At 49.2% G+C, this 16,363-nt stretch overlaps 1 protein-coding gene across 3 annotated transcripts in view; it reads left to right on the plus strand.

The window, feature by feature from the left end:
• Window positions 1-16,363, plus strand: part of ACTN1 (actinin alpha 1) — a 301,498-nt gene that overhangs the window by 144,650 nt on the left and 140,485 nt on the right. For all 3 annotated transcript variants that reach the window (XM_078659463.1, XM_078659464.1, XM_078659465.1), the window contains exon 2: window positions 14,655-14,769. In XM_078659463.1, the coding sequence (XP_078515589.1) occupies window positions 14,655-14,769 (115 nt within the window). The remainder of the gene's footprint in view (window positions 1-14,654; window positions 14,770-16,363) is intronic.

Consider the following 16,363-nt stretch of genomic DNA (forward strand, 5'->3'; position numbering starts at 1 on the left):
GATGATTTGTGTATGTGGACAGTGGCAAACACTTGGCCTGCTGGCATATGTCTACCTTCATGAGAAATATATTGGTGCCAAGTGTCCCATGCCCACACGCGTCGACTTCAGCCTGTAGAGGCTTTAAAGCTCATAGCTTTCTGGGACTTGTCGTTTAACTTTAACAACAACATTTATGAGCTAAAAAAATGCCTGCATGAAAGTATGGTTTTCTGACGAGCCAGGACTGTCTCAATGTGCCACACGTGAGGTAAGCCATTTTGATGGCTATGATCCTAGGCTAATTCTGTCGACAAGTCATTGGTGCAGATAAGGGAAAGAGCATGTTGTTCCCGGGGTCATCATTTGAGCAGAAAGAGCAGAGTTCAGTTATGTGTGTAAAACTAAAGCAAGCTGCCTTGTGCAAAGTCTATTAACAAGTTGACATGTTTCAACCCCGCTATATAACAAGCAGCCCTTCGTCAGGGTGCCTAGCCCTGTCTGTTAACCATGTCATTGGTCGTAGTTCTAAAGCTGGTAGTTGCCCCTGAGAGATTCAAGAGTAATGTCACGGTTTGTCATCGCGTGACAACCAGAATCATTCATCGCCTCCCTTAAACTGAACCACACATATTGTTGATGTCCTTGTGTGTCAAATTGTACTTCTTAGTGCAGCATTAGGGCGTTTCAGGTAGACCTATTGTGGCATGTTCAATAAATACAAACCCATTAAAATAAATTCTATGTAAAGGGCAAAATAATATGTATAACGTGTCTTCTGTTAGTGGAACAATAATAATGTCTTTATGTCACAGAACCCAAACTAATTTACAACTTGGCACTTAAAAAAAGTTCATTTTTATTCATCTCGTGTATCTCATATTTATTCACATTATATTTTTAGTCATCTCATGAATTTTTTTTTTGTCATCTCATGATGTGGACCTCATATCGACCCCCAAAGGATTAACAGCTTAGTCAGCCCTGCCAGGTTTCGTAAGTGGAAGGGTTTGCTGGGATGAGGGAAAGAAGGGAGCTCTGCATATCGGTTGCATCCTTGAAGCTTAGAAAGGCTGCTGTGCACTTGCTGTGTGAGCCGAATGGAAAGTCTGATTTATCATTCTGGGCAGCTTTATTCCTGCCTGGCAGCAAAGCCGCCGCTTTCAATATTGCCTCGGCTGGCTAGCAAAAAAGCATTGGCAAAGCCAACAGGTGTCACTGCCGAGACTTATTGGCTTTGCCAGTGCTTGTTTTAATTGGCTTGGTACTTTTACATACACAAACATCAGTGTCAAATGTTTACACAGTTCCTATAACTAATGTAAACAAAGCTGCACAACGAGAAGGCTTCCTCTAAATCAGTGATACTCAAAGTTCGGCCCGGGGGTCGTATGAAGCCCTCCTGACATTTACATGCGCCCCCTGGTCAGCAGTAGCACTGGGCTGCCGTTTACTCCTCAGCACTAACCTGAAAAAAAGTTAAATATACAACAAACACTTATTTAAAGGTTAATTGCAGTTAGGGAAAGGAAGTAACTAGGTCCTTAACTTTAGGAACACCTTCCTTTTTAACCCCTTGGCCGCGGTGGTAATTCCGCCGCGGGGGAGGGGGGCCGCGTGGCGCCGCCATGCTCGTGACTGAAGCACTCTGTCACGAGCCGCGGTGGCGCTGTGCTTGTGACGGAAGGGTTCCGTCACGGCCCCGCCCGCCTAATAGGACCCTCAGCGCAGGCGCGAAAGCAGCGCCGCGGCTGCCAGGCCGTGACGGAACCATTCTGTCACCAGCACAGCACCACTGTGGCTCGTGATGGAATGGTTCCGTCACAAGCATGCAAGGGGTTAAAGACAGCCACTAGATATACATGCTTTGCTTCCCCTACACCCACTTTACACCCCCTGCTGGCATCAGTGCGGCCCTCGGTCACACCATAGACCAAACTTTGCGGTCCCTTGGAAAATGTTCGTGAGTACCCATGCTGTAAATGAACACCGGTCAGATAACTAAAATTACATATTTCACTCACAGTGAACACCTCACTTACTGTTTGACTTCAGCATGACCTGGCCGCGTTTTCGATCATGTTCACCAGCCCACCACGCAGTGTACCTCCTCATTGGCGTCATTGCTTTCAATAAACATTATCTGATTTTAATAGGAACTGCTTCTGCCAGGCAAAACCAAACTGAAAGCAGCAGATTCAAAGCAAAAACAAAAAGGTTCTCTCAAACTACCCAGACCGGATTGGAACCTAAAGACATGCAACGGTGGAAAACTAGCAAACTAGCGCGATTGCTTGTTTGCTGCACCCGACGGGGCTGAAGGCCCGACGAGAACACCACGCTGCAGCGAACCGGAGCTCACATGAGCACGTCTAGCCTTAACGTTGTTCTTACTAGGCTCATGTGCCCTGCTTTCAAGCCACTTCACTCTTACACATTGCAATTTGTCGTCGAAAGTAGCTTTCCTCGTAGCCATTACTTTCCTTAGATGAGTCGGTGAGATACACACTTACATTGGAAGAGCCTTTCTTCCAAGGTTCACCATGAAAGGGTAGCTCTCCGAATGGTTTCTGGCTTCCACCTTCATCAGACAATTAAGCTGCCAGTCTTCTTTCCACACCCAGTCTGTTGCGGAACGTGCTGTACATAGTCTGGATGTCAAAAGAGCGCTAATGTACTACATTGATGGAATAAAACCATTTTGTAAGACACAACCGCTATTCGCGTCCTACTCTAAGACACATAGAGGCGTGCCATTTCCAAGTGTTGTCAAGTGCATTCAGACTTGTTACTCTAAAGCTAAAACATCTCTGCCCGACCCTCTCTAACCCCAGTCTACTCGTAAGAAAGGAGTTTCTAAGACTTTCTTAGGTAACATACCACTAGCAGACATCTGTAAAGCAGGTATGTGATCCACACCTTTACTAAGCACTGCTGTGTGGATGTCCTGGCCAGACAACAAGCTAGAGTGGGCCATTCTGTCCTACGCACACTAGTCCAGTCTTTTGCAACATCTACAGGCTGAGCCACCGCTTTAGGAGGACTGCTTTACCGCCTATGCACAGCATGTGGGCATCCAACACCAGGCCAGAGAACTGCTGCAATCCTTTCTCACCATTCGCACGGTCGGTAAACTTGGGCAATTTCCACTCTGCCCAATTGGCCCCACCATGTGGGGTCCCTCAAGGCTCATCCCCGAGTCCGACTCTTTTTAATATCTGTGTCGGACCTAGCCAGAGTCATCAAGGCTCATGGGATGGGCCTTACTTCCTACGCCGACGGTGCTCAATTGGTGCTGGCCAATAAACCACAATGGAGAAAGGGTTGCAGCTAACTTTCAGGAAGGCATGCTCGCCATCAGTAGCTGGATGGCCAGCAACTGCCTTAAATTAAACTCTGAAAAAACAGAGGTCATGATCTTCGGTAAACTACTCCCCTGCTGGTCTCAAACTTGGTGTCCCCCCTCCATGGGCCCCCTACCAACTCCAGTAACCAAGGTTAGGAATCTGGGTGTTACATTTGATGACAAACTGACTTTCCTTGCACATGCTAATTCGGTAGCCTCGGAATCATTCCACAAATTACGCATTATTAAAAAACTTTTGCCATTTCTCCCTCTGAACGCTGGGAAAACTCTAGTCAGCACCTTGGTTATGTCTTCCAAAGATTACTGCAACGGACTGTTCGTGAATGCTCAAAAGAAGGTCATTCAAAAACTTCAAACAGTTAAGAATGCAGCTACAAGAATTTTATCAGGAACCCCTAAATTCAAGCCAATTTCCCACATTGTCCAGAACTATCACTTGTTATCGGTAAAGAATCGGATAAAGTTCAAGACACTTTGCATTGCCTTTAAAGCATCTCGCAAAAACGGACCCGAATTTCTAATAAATCACCTAAAAATTCACAAGCAGTCCGTATCGCCGAGACACCCCAGGGTATTTTGTGCGCTTTACAAATCTCAAACATAAATAAATAAAATGAATGTGTATCTACAGCCACACATGCCACGAACTAAAAATGTTTGTGACATGTAGTGCTGTAGATTCACGAGCGCTCACCCTCCTTTCCGGACACCTGTGGGTGTTGCAGATCTTCTGTCTTCCTTCTGTCCTCATGTTGATACTTTATACTTTGCATGGTCATAGTTTACTGACGCTTTATGCTCCATCTCCCTCTGTGCGGGGAAAAACAATCTAACTGCGATGCTCCTGTGCATTACCCCTGATCGGTGGAGTCGCCTGGCCCCATGACTTGAAAAGACTTCTTTCGAAGAAGAAAAAAGTCGAACGCTAGATGGTGGAAGTATGCTCCGCATGTGAATCTACAGCACTACATGCCACGAACAAATGCTTACAGGGTAACCTTTTCCATATATTAAGTGCCTAAATATTAATTTACTAAGTTTTGTGTAACACACTTTGAGAATTAAAGTGCCTTTTGGCACTTTAGAGGTACCAAGTGAGGGGATTTGGTGCACGTGATAAGTGCTACAGTGAGAGCTCCAGGGCGGGATGCCTCCTCAGCTATTATAACGTAGAAAGTATGCCTCAATAGTGACACATGCACCTAGGTTTTATCAGAACACTGGGTTGATTCCTCTGCTGAAATATCTATGTGGGCCTACGGTGGTGTTTTTTTTTTTTGTATCTCCTGTCTCACCTTTTCACCCTTCTGAGGCAGATGAAAGGAGTGCCATTACATTGTACATGTGTCACATTTGTTATTTACAGGACTGCAAGATTGTATATTGTAATGCGGAGTCCTGAAGCTGCAGCGTAAGTCCCAGGGGGTGCTGGCTGCTGCTCTGGGCGCTTTGCTCTCCACCTCTTTGTCTCTCTGCCGGTTTTGTTGATCTGCTGTTGTGTGAATAGCTGGGGTCAGAATGTGCAGACGGAGGCGTGGCGCGATTGTTTGCAGCCCGGTGGGAATGTTGGAAGCCTCCTGTGCGTTGTGTTCTGGGAAGGGCCTGGCAGGCGAACCCGGACGGGGCATGACGGTGGCACCTGAAACCACCTACTGGCTGCAAGAATAGCGCCTAATGCCGGGACGAGCTTCCACGCAGCCTCAGACACGATAGTGCTTGCCATTAGAGGAGCGCCTAGTGGGAGGCCCACATATCCAGGCGCACAGTAGAGCACCCGCCCTTCCGCAGCAGGAGGGAGGGCACTGGCCTGCTAAACAAGCAGTGACGTATAGCACAGCACGTCCAACGTTAGCCTTTACAGGAAGTTTTACCCAAGGGTCAAGGCTGGTCTTGCAGTCAGTGGGGCAAGTTCACTCCAAATTCAAACCCCTTTATTAAGAACTGCAGGCCCTAACCTTGTGTCCCCTGCAGCGCAGCTACCTTGTGTCCCCTGCAGCGCAGCTACCTTGTGTCCCCTGCAGCGCAGCTACCTTGTGTCCCCTGCAGCGCAGCTACCTTGTGTCCCCTGCAGCGCAGCTACCTTGTGTCCCCTGCAGCGCAGCTACCTTGTGTCCCCTGCAGCGCAGCTACCTTGTGTCCCCTGCAGCGCGTCTGCCCTAGTGTCCCCTGCAGCGCCTCCGCCTTGTGTCTCCTGCAGCGCCTCCGCCTTGTGTCTCCTGCAGCGCCTCCGCCTTGTGTCTCCTGCAGCGCCTCCGCCTTGTGTCTCCTGCAGCGCCTCCGCCTTGTGTCTCCTGCAGTGAAACAGTAAAGGTATTGGATCCTACATCTGACCAACCCGGATCTTAACAATAGGAAAAACAGAACAGGGTGGCTGGACAGGATTATTCGTGAAACAATTCACCAGACACACAGTCAATCTGTACCGTGTGACCACTGGATTTAATTTTCCAAACAAGTTTATTTTTCTTTTTTACATTTATCAGCAATTTTTTGAAACGCAAGCACAAACAAAACCACTGTCAATTCAAAAGGTTCATATATACAGTATCTACAAATGCACACATTTACAAATTTACAACAAAGAATCAAACAAAAGATTGGTTAGACACACCAAAAGACAATCACAAATGTATAATAATTCAAATAAATTGCAATTATATACAGTGCAGAGATTAATCCATAAGCGAACAAACGGGAACCAGTCCTAGAGATTGAAAAAACCAAGTGACAGGCGGGGTTGAGATCAAAAACAAGCCTGCCTGTCAACGAAAGCCTGTGGTGTAATGTTAAATAGGGTTGCAAGGCTAGGATACAGAGTGGTGGTATGATTTACATCCTAGCGGCACCCTTTGTTGTAGCCACAGGGTGGTATTGTCGACGCGTTTCGAACCTAAGTATTCAAGGTTCTCTTCAGGACAGGGACTGGGAAACAGATTCTGCACGCGGGCACAAAGGTTGCCGTGGCGTAGGTATGTCGTGTTCACACCTGCAATAGGCGCAGAGCAGGACTTAAGGCGTGGTGTCAGGCTTCAGAAGCTTGCAGGTATCAGGGCGGCTCACATTATTTTGCGCGTGTAGGTCTGGCTATGCAGACCACAGGGAGGGAAGCGGCCGGTCACTGGCCTCAGTTCAGGCCGGCAGTTAAAGTTGGCCCGTTTTCTGAATGAAGTAATCAAGCCACAGAAGGTCCGTGTTGGGAGAGAGTGAGCAACACGGACCTTCTGTGGCTTGATTACTTCATTCAGAAAACGGGCCAACTTTAACTGCCGGCCTGAACTGAGGCCAGTGACCGGCCGCTTCCCTCCCTGTGGTCTGCATAGCCAGACCTACACGCGCAAAATAATGTGAGCCGCCCTGATACCTGCAAGCTTCTGAAGCCTGACACCACGCCTTAAGTCCTGCTCTGCGCCTATTGCAGGTGTGAACACGACATACCTACGCCACGGCAACCTTTGTGCCCGCGTGCAGAATCTGTTTCCCAGTCCCTGTCCTGAAGAGAACCTTGAATACTTAGGTTCGAAACGCGTCGACAATACCACCCTGTGGCTACAACAAAGGGTGCCGCTAGGATGTAAATCATACCACCACTCTGTATCCTAGCCTTGCAACCCTATTTAACATTACACCACAGGCTTTCGTTGACAGGCAGGCTTGTTTTTGATCTCAACCCCGCCTGTCACTTGGTTTTTTCAATCTCTAGGACTGGTTCCCGTTTGTTCGCTTATGGATTAATCTCTGCACTGTATATAATTGCAATTTATTTGAATTATTATACATTTGTGATTGTCTTTTGGTGTGTCTAACCAATCTTTTGTTTGATTCTTTGTTGTAAATTTGTAAATGTGTGCATTTGTAGATACTGTATATATGAACCTTTTGAATTGACAGTGGTTTTGTTTGTGCTTGTGTTTCAAAAAATTGCTGATAAATGTAAAAAAGAAAAATAAACTTGTTTGGAAAATTAAATCCAGTGGTCACACGGTACAGATTGACTGTGTGTCTGGTGAATTGTTTCACGAATAATCCTGTCCAGCCACCCTGTTCTGTTCCTCCTTGTGTCTCCTGCAGCGCCTCCGCCTTGTGTCTCCTGCAGCGCCTCCGCCTTGTGTCTCCTGCAGCGCCTCCGCCTTGCGTCTCCTGCAGCGCCTCCGCCTTGCGTCTCCTGCAGCGCCTCTACCTTGCGTCTCCTGCAGCGCCTCTGCCTTGCGTCCCCTGCAGCGCCTCTGCCTTGCGTCCCCTGCAGCGCCTCTGCCTTGCGTCCCCTGCAGCGCCTCTGCCTTGCGTCCCCTGCAGCGCCTCTGCCTTGCGTCCTGCAGCGCCTCTGCCTTGCGTCCCCTGCAGCGCCTCTGCCTTGCGTCCCCTGCAGCGCCTCTGCCTTGCGTCCCCTGCAGCGCCTCTGCCTTGCGTCCCCTGCAGCGCCTCTGCCTTGCGTCCCCTGCAGCGCCTCTGCCTTGCGTCCCCTGCAGCGCCTCTGCCTTGCGTCCCCTGCAGCGCCTCTGCCTTGCGTCCCCTGCAGCGCCTCTGCCTTGCGTCCCCTGCAGCGCCTCTGCCTTGCGTCCCCTGCAGCGCCTCTGCCTTGCGTCCCCTGCAGCGCCTCTGCCTTGCGTCCCCTGCAGCGCCTCTGCCTTGCGTCCCCTGCAGCGCCTCTGCCTTGCGTCCCCTGCAGCGCCTCTGCCTTGCGTCCCCTGCAGCGCCTCTGCCTTGCGTCCCCTGCAGCGCCTCTGCCTTGCGTCCCCTGCAGCGCCTCCGCCTTGCGTCCCCTGCAGCGCCTCCGCCTTGCGTCCCCTGCAGCGCCTCCGCCTTGCGTCTCCTGCAGCGCCTCCGCCTTGCGTCTCCTGCAGCGCCTCCGCCTTGCGTCTCCTGCAGCGCCTCCGCCTTGCGTCTCCTGCAGCGCCTCCGCCTTGTGTCTCCTGCAGCGCCTCCGCCTTGTCGACTGCAGCGCCTCCGCCTTGGGTCCCCCGCAGCGCGCCTGCCTTGGGTCCCCCGCAGCGCGCCTGCCTTGGGTCCCCCGCAGCGCGCCTGCCTTGGGTCCCCCGCAGCGCGCCTGCCTTGGGTCCCCCGCAGCGCGCCTGCCTTGGGTCCCCCGCAGCGCGCCTGCCTTGGGTCCCCCGCAGCGCGCCTGCCTTGGGTCCCCCGCAGCGCGCCTGCCTTGGGTCCCCCGCAGCGCCTCTGCCTTGGGTCCCCCGCAGCGCCTCTGCCTTGGGTCCCCCGCAGCGCCTCTGCCTTGGGTCCCCCGCAGCGCCTCTGCCTTGGGTCCCCTGCAGCGCCTCTGCCTTGCGTCCCCTGCAGCGCCTCTGCCTTGCGTCCCCTGCAGCGCCTCTGCCTTGCGTCCCCTGCAGCGCCTCTGCCTTGCGTCCCCTGCAGCGCCTCTGCCTTGCGTCCCCTGCAGCGCCTCTGCCTTGCGTCCCCTGCAGCGCCTCTGCCTTGCGTCCCCTGCAGCGCCTCTGCCTTGCGTCCCCTGCAGCGCCTCTGCCTTGCGTCCCCTGCAGCGCCTCTGCCTTGCGTCCCCTGCAGCGCCTCTGCCTTGCGTCCCCTGCAGCGCCTCCGCCTTGCGTCTCCTGCAGCGCCTCCGCCTTGCGTCTCCTGCAGCGCCTCCGCCTTGCGTCCCCTGCAGCGCGCCTGCCTTGTGTCCCCCGCAGCGCGCCTGCCTTGTGTCCCCCGCAGCGCGCCTGCCTTGTGTCCCCCGCAGCGCGCCTGCCTTGGGTCCCCCGCAGCGCGCCTCCCTTGGGTCCCCCGCAGCGCGCCTCCCTTGGGTCCCCCGCAGCGCGCCTGCCTTGGGTCCCCCGCAGCGCGCCTCCCTTGGGTCCCCCGCAGCGCGCCTCCCTTGGGTCCCCCGCAGCGCGCCTCCCTTGGGTCCCCCGCAGCGCGCCTCCCTTGGGTCCCCCGCAGCGCGCCTGCCTTGGGTCCCCCGCAGCGCGCCTGCCTTGGGTCCCCCGCAGCGCGCCTCCCTTGGGTCCCCCGCAGCGCGCCTCCCTTGGGTCCCCCGCAGCGCGCCTGCCTTGGGTCCCCCGCAGCGCGCCTGCCTTGTGTCTCAAAGCACTCACTGTCTCTAGCCTGTTATGCATCACCCTGTGCTTCCTTCTGCACTGGGTTATGCATGACTTGTCATTTGTGTGTTTAATGCAAGTGTGTCTGTGCACCTTTGTCGGGTGCACTTTGTGAAAATAAATGTGGGTTTGTTGGTTTGTGTACTTTTGTGCCCAGATGTTATAACCCGTTGTGTATGCACTACACAAAGCTTGAGCTACGCAGTTTATCCAGGGGTCTGTTTGGCACGCAGCAGGCTCGCTCCACCTAGATCACTCCTGGGACCCTGTTGATCCCATACACGGATCCCTCTCTAATTGAGCAGAAGCTCGTCATCGCCATCCTCCAGGGGCCTTGGCGTCGGCATCCGATGAGTCGCCCACGTGGGGCGGGGGCGGGACCGATGAGGGCGCATCTGATTGGACTGCCTTTGCGCCAGGATGAGCCGGTGTCTGTGATTGGTGAACGGTGCTGGCTGCCCTCTGATTGGTCGTTGCGCCTGGCCTAGGGAAGGGATATGTTCTTGCAATTATGAAGGGAACGTCAGCGCTTGTATCAAGCGTGGGAAATAACTATCAAAAGGATTCATGTTATTCTACTTGTTTTGCTTTTTTTTTTTAATATGATACTACTACGGTTTCTCGTTGTATGTTGGTCTCCCTACATGTGTAGCTGGAGTCTTGAAATGTATTCAACATGCTTGTATTCGTTTTCTTTTCTTTTCCTCTTCGTTCTTGTACTTATTATCTTACTCAATGGTTACCATTTTCTTTAGTGTCGATTCAGTTGTTTGTGTTTTGATTTGTTTTCTCTCTTTGGCTCTCATCTCTGTGTTCTCCTCCTTGTTCTGCTTTCACTGCCTCGTCTTTCCAGAGTATCTTCCAGTTTTCGTTTCTTCTGTCACCTCCCGAACTACGCAGCAGTGACCAACCCCTCTGAGAGTGACTCCTTTCTTGGCGATTTTAATGAAAATGGTGAAGGAGCATCTTGTGTTACCGTGCACTCCAGATTCATCACACGCTGGTGTCACCTGTTGTAGTTTCCGGTGGAGTGTGCTTTAGTAGGTGTTCACAAACCTAAAGCACTTTCATGTACTACATTTAATCTAAACGCCGCCCTGCCAAGTATCACTCATCATGCGTGATACTATCGCATTTTTGTGCAGTGGTCCACATCACCGCACAAAAATGAGGTCACGCATTTCTAGCAACTCCATGACATCCCCACCGGTGCAGAGTAAGAGACTAGTGGAGCAAAATGGCTGTCCTGCTTAAACACTGCTAATGAGCATGCTGCTCTGGCAGAGTGTCTTGCAATAATGTCAAGTGTGCTAAGTCTGTTGTAAATGGCAAGTCCGGAGTGTGGCGCCGACCACTAGTAGCGGATTGCTGTGCGCCGCGCTGCAGCAAAGAGCGTTCATGGTTAATACAGCTGCTGGGGCTGCGCTCGCGTGACTGCTACAACCGGTGTAGCCATTACTGAGCGCGTGGAAGGTAAAGTTTGCTGGGCCCGTCACGCAGCAGTGATTATATTGGTGCCTCCTGGATCTGGTGGTCACTGGACGGTGATGCGGGCCCTACAGTCATGGCAGAGGCGCTGCAGGAACGGATGGTCATTACAAGAGGTCCGGCCGGGGTAGCTGAGGGGACGAGCATGCCGCCTCTTGCACCACCACCGCGGCCTGCCTCGGCCTCTCGGATGTCACCCGGGAAGCGGCAGCGCAGGCAAGAAAGCCATTAGGTAAAGCTTTTGTATCCGTTGGTCACGGCAGAAGAAAATAAAGCGGAACACAAAAATATGGGAACTGGAGTCTGAACCTCGGCTACATTCAGTAGCCCCCAGTATTGCAGTCATTATATTAAAGGCAAAAGGCAGTCCATTATACAGCTTTCCATCAGTTTTAACATCCTCTTAGAGTGTGTAGTTGCTCAAATGGGTATAATTGCTGATATGTATGACTTCCTAGGCTTCATTGCTTGATTTTGCTTCCGAAATAGTATCACTCAGTCGTTGAAATGTCACTCATAATTACACTAAAATCATGAAAACGTCACACATAGCAATCTGAGACCTTGGCGGCTATGTAAACGTACAACATGATCTATATTATAGCCGGGATCACTGGAATTGTGCGGCAAAGAAGAACCACATTTTCCTAAAGGGAATTCCTTCAAATGGAATTAAAAATATTCCGCACGAAGGAAAAGGAGGAGGGGGTGTAATTGCCGTGTAATTCTCTGGCTGTGGACAAAGTCTAGGGCAGGGGCTGACGGGGGCACTCCAGAAAAACGACAACATTCAAAATTATAATCTCTACAGAACAAAAGTGAACTTTTCTTCAAACACTTCTTACTCTAACACTTTTAAGTTTCTCTTCACAGCGCAGTTGCCTGTTTTCATTAAAAAAAAGTGTTTGTGTATGTAGATAGATAGATAGATATATAGATATATATAGATAGATATTAGCATTGCCAGCAAGAGAATTTTTCTTTCACCTCTTTTCATTTGCTGTTGAGAGTATCACTCCGCCTTCTAGGGAGTGATTTCTGTACAATGCATGAGGGATTATTTTACATCTGAAAAGTACACTCCACCATCACACTGTTTGCCACATTCAGTTCTTTACCTCCAATATGTATTCTATAATGAAGGCAATCCCCTTTTCCTACCCCCCCCCCCCCCCATCACACCAGCCCCTCCCCCAGGATTAGCAAAGCCAACAAGTCTCACTTTAATGTGCTAAACAGCATTTGTGCGTGACACGCAGACAAACCACATTCATGCCCGTCTGTGTTCGTATGTGTTAGTGCGTTAAAGCCAGACCCATTTGCTTTGACAGGGGTTGTTTTAACCCCACAAGTATCCCAAGCACTGCAAACCAAATCTGTTTATGTTTAACAAAAGTATTACAAGACAAATAGACATATATTTGTTCTCAAAACAAATGCATAAATACAATACAAATACTTTCCAAGTACTGTGTGTTTTTTAGAGACGTTTGTGGTTTGAGTTTAAATTCCTTTACCCTGAAGTTAATGCAGTTTGAACAGTTACACATGGCTTCTAATGAATGCACATCCAATTGCTGACATATTGTTTTTGGAGGGCTGGATTACAACCCGCTTTAGCAGTTTGCTGGCTGCAGACCTGTTCTATCGAATATAAATTTACAGGGGATTTTGGCCACGCCCCTTACTCATGATTCAATGGTTTTCTCATCTGTTTTAGTTCCCTGCTTCCCATTTAATGACTTTTCGGCCTAATCTCGTTTGCCCCACCCCTGAAGCACTCTAGTCTCACCGTTTTTCGATTGGATGACTTGTATCATAACGGTACTGACGTCAAGGTATTGCATTGCAAAAAACTTTATTTTTTTTATTTTTTTTTATTATGAGTTAGGAAGGAAAGCTGTCAACTTGCTACAAAGATTTGTGTATTTAATTTAGGGCCCCCGGATTTATGGTATTTATATTTTTGTCATTTCGGTCTGTATTTATCCATATTTTTCGCTAATTTTACCTGTATTTATCCATATTTATTTTAGGTTTTGTGAAAAAATTAAGCTGAAATGTGTATATATTCTGCATTTATTTAACCAGTTAAGGTGCACTTGTGCCTCAGCGCCTGACCGGTTTCAATGATGTATACACAGGTGTTAAGATATACATTTGTAAGAAAATATGTACAGTTTAGTAGCAAGGTTGTGCAAATATACTGCTGTTTAAGGCTCTTTACTAAAAATCCCATTTTTTGTAATCCATTGCTTGTCAATCCGCACAGCTATTTGCCTGGCAGTCATGATGACAGCATTTTAGAATCACTCTAAAATAACCCATATTTCCGTTTTTATCCACATTTAAAAATGAATACAGACAGAAAATAAATGTTTATCTTTCTGTATTTATCTGTAAAAATGGAAAACAGGGAGCCTTAAATACATTTAACTCAGACACACAGCATTAACTATAGTAAAGGCCCGTGCCGCTGGAATTGTGCATCAAGAAAGAACCATATTATGTGGCAGGATTAACTAAATTATGAAGCAAGAAAAGGCAAATTGTGCAGCATAATGAGGCACATATTGTGATCGTTTTACTTCATTATTTTGTAATTTGTACGCATGGTAACACCGTCTGGGCAAAGATTTAACCTCCGTAGTACCGGTTTACTAACCAAATGCAGAAATAAGCAACTAAGGGTTGACACGTCTGCGCGGAAACACTTTACTGCATTTTTTAAAACTTTTGATCCGTTTCAGCTAGATTTTTTTTTTTTTTTTTTAATTCTGCAGATTATGCAGCAGATGGATTTTGTGGCACATAATTATGCAGAAAACTCAGCACTCAATTGCATAATTCCAGTGGCCTTGTTTATAGTCCATTGAATAGTCCTTTGTTATGCATATTAATATAGCACACATTCTGACGTCAGTAACGCCTCGCCTCTGTGCAGGAGTCCAGTATAAGTTCCTGTTTTGGTCTGCTTATGCGTTAGTGAAGCATCAGTTTGGTATCTGCGGTTCTTTTACAGTTTTTTTTTTTTTTAAATAATTGATCAGTGGGTTCATTTTTTTGGGTCTTGCGGACGTGCTGCGGTGGTGTCTGGGTTGTGCGCAGTCAGGCGTATAGGTGTGTGAGAGTGCATTAACAGGAGGGAGTGACTGGTGGTGCTGGTGGGCCATGTCGCTGGTCCAGCTGGTGTGTTCTGTTTAAAGTGGTGTGAAGCTTGGGTGTATGTACAGTAACGTGCAGCAAAGGCGAATAAGGACGCTTATTGGCCCGCTTCCCTCCATGATGTCATGCTAAGCAGGTTTGGCTTCTTTGCTTGTGGTCAGATGGCAATAGGCCACCTCAGATCACTGGATCACCAGATTACCGTGAAGGATCATGTATCATGATACATTGATGTAACATACTCATAGCGCGCTGGTCACCCAGAGCAGTATCTTGGCACTGCAATAACAGCTGTTCATTGCTACCCTACTCAGTGGTAATGGTTTTATCGGCCTAAGAATGATGAAGGGCTTAGTAGGCATGTCAGCATTCAAACCTGTGACCATGTCAAGCTCAGATCCCTACTGTGGGTGCATTAGCCCACTTAGTTGCCAGACTTGCGTGCTGATTGGTGTAAGCTTGGGGCCTGCCTGCCAGTAGCTCGCACCCCCTCTGTATGCCAGTGTGCGGCTGTGGTGGTGGTGGTGTTATGGGGACCTCTAATGGGGGATGGTTTTGGGGGGCCCTCCATTGTTCGGTGTCTAACGTCTGCCCCTCTCCCCCTGCAGACCTTCACGGCCTGGTGTAACTCCCACCTGAGGAAGGCTGGCACCCAGATTAACAACATCGAGGAAGACTTCCGGGATGGCCTCAAACTCATGCTGCTGCTCGAGGTCATTTCAGGTGAGCCCTGCTGCTGACGTCACTTCCCCCCTCTCCGACGACCAATCACTGCTTCTTACCATGCTTCTGTCATATCCTGCTAGCTGGAACAGGATGGCCACGGTCTTCAATACCTCAAGGACTCTGTTATCCTGTACTATGCCTGCACTTTCATTTTACAAAACCATTGCATGCTGGTAGTTGTAGTGTAAGCTTCTAGGGCTGCTTTCAGTAACTGGAGGGTTGTTTTACCAACATCTGTCCAAAGTAGGTCCAGGAGAGCCGGATCTACGCCAGGGTTTAAGGGTAACCAAATAAATATTATGTAAATTAATTCAGTCTTGATACATTTTATGCAAATATAACTTGTATGGATCTCGTTGAAAGTTTGGCATGAGTTTGGTTTCTAGAGCTTACTAGGGCCCACTGTGTAGGATTAGCAAGCAGGACTCCTGGCCTCCACCCGTGAGGGTGGAGCTGCCCAGTTCAAAGAGGCGCAGTAGCTCAAGCTTTCCCATTCCCAGAGTTTCCTAGCAGGCCCAGGGCAGAAGTCCTGCTCCCAGGGCGTGCCGGGGGCACAATGAAGGAAGCAGCCCAGATGAACACAATTAAAATCAACATGTAGGGCCAGACAGTTTAATTAAACAAAGATTTAAATATAGAAACCTTTGAAAACAACAGTGAAGCTTAAAAGTCCATTCCAAATGCTCGGAATGTGGGAAAAAGCCACTGCAATGGGTAAACCATCTCAAACACCGCTTATGTGTGTTTCAAATAACTCTAGGCCGGAAGCAATGAAATGAGCCTGAAATCTAAGTTTAAACTTTACAAATAAAAACTTTTACCAAACATACACTCCTCATAAGAACACCAAAGCCGAGCAGTGCGAGGTAGAGGTTTAAGAGATAACATTGTAGAATGTCTCGGATGAACCACCGTGGTCCCGCAAAAGAACATTACATGTCTATTTGTTAAACGCACCTTCACCCTTTGGGGCTGAATAACAGATATTTGTTATGCTACTTATTTTATCGACCCTAGAAGGATGGAGAGCCGAGTGGGCACATCAGGATTCGAACCTGTGCTGTAATCATGTGGCCAGATAGATTCCAGGAGTGGCTGCATTTGTTCACGGAGACCCCACACCTCACAGATGAAGAGGGCACCCAGTGCTAAGTGGCAGTCACGCTGAAGGATGCACCCCCAGTGCTTGGAAGCAGACTCTGCACTGGGGGTGGGCGGAATTTGCGTATTCGCGCAATGCAAAACCCCAGGAAACAGTAAAAAAATCTCAGCGAGCACGCAAAAGTTCAGCGAACACGCGGAATTGCTTGTTCTGCCTGTTCACGATGCTTTTTTTTCCTTTTCGCGAACACTGTTTGTGTGCTTAGGGAGAAATATCTTGCGAATACGCATTTTGAAAGTGCGAACAAGCAAAAAATTCTGCGAAGCCGCTGATCGCAGAATATTTGGTAAATCCGCGTTCTCCGCGGAATGCGAAATTACCCAAATTCCGCAAGAGGAATGGAATTTACAGCCCTGGCCTACTCTGCACACAATGCAATCCTGTAGTCTCACTCGCTGGATGCACGTCTCACACCTTGGCCACACTTGA

This window comes from Lissotriton helveticus, chromosome 9, assembly GCF_964261635.1.
Source record: "Lissotriton helveticus chromosome 9, aLisHel1.1, whole genome shotgun sequence".
Lineage (NCBI taxonomy): Eukaryota > Metazoa > Chordata > Amphibia > Caudata > Salamandridae > Lissotriton > Lissotriton helveticus.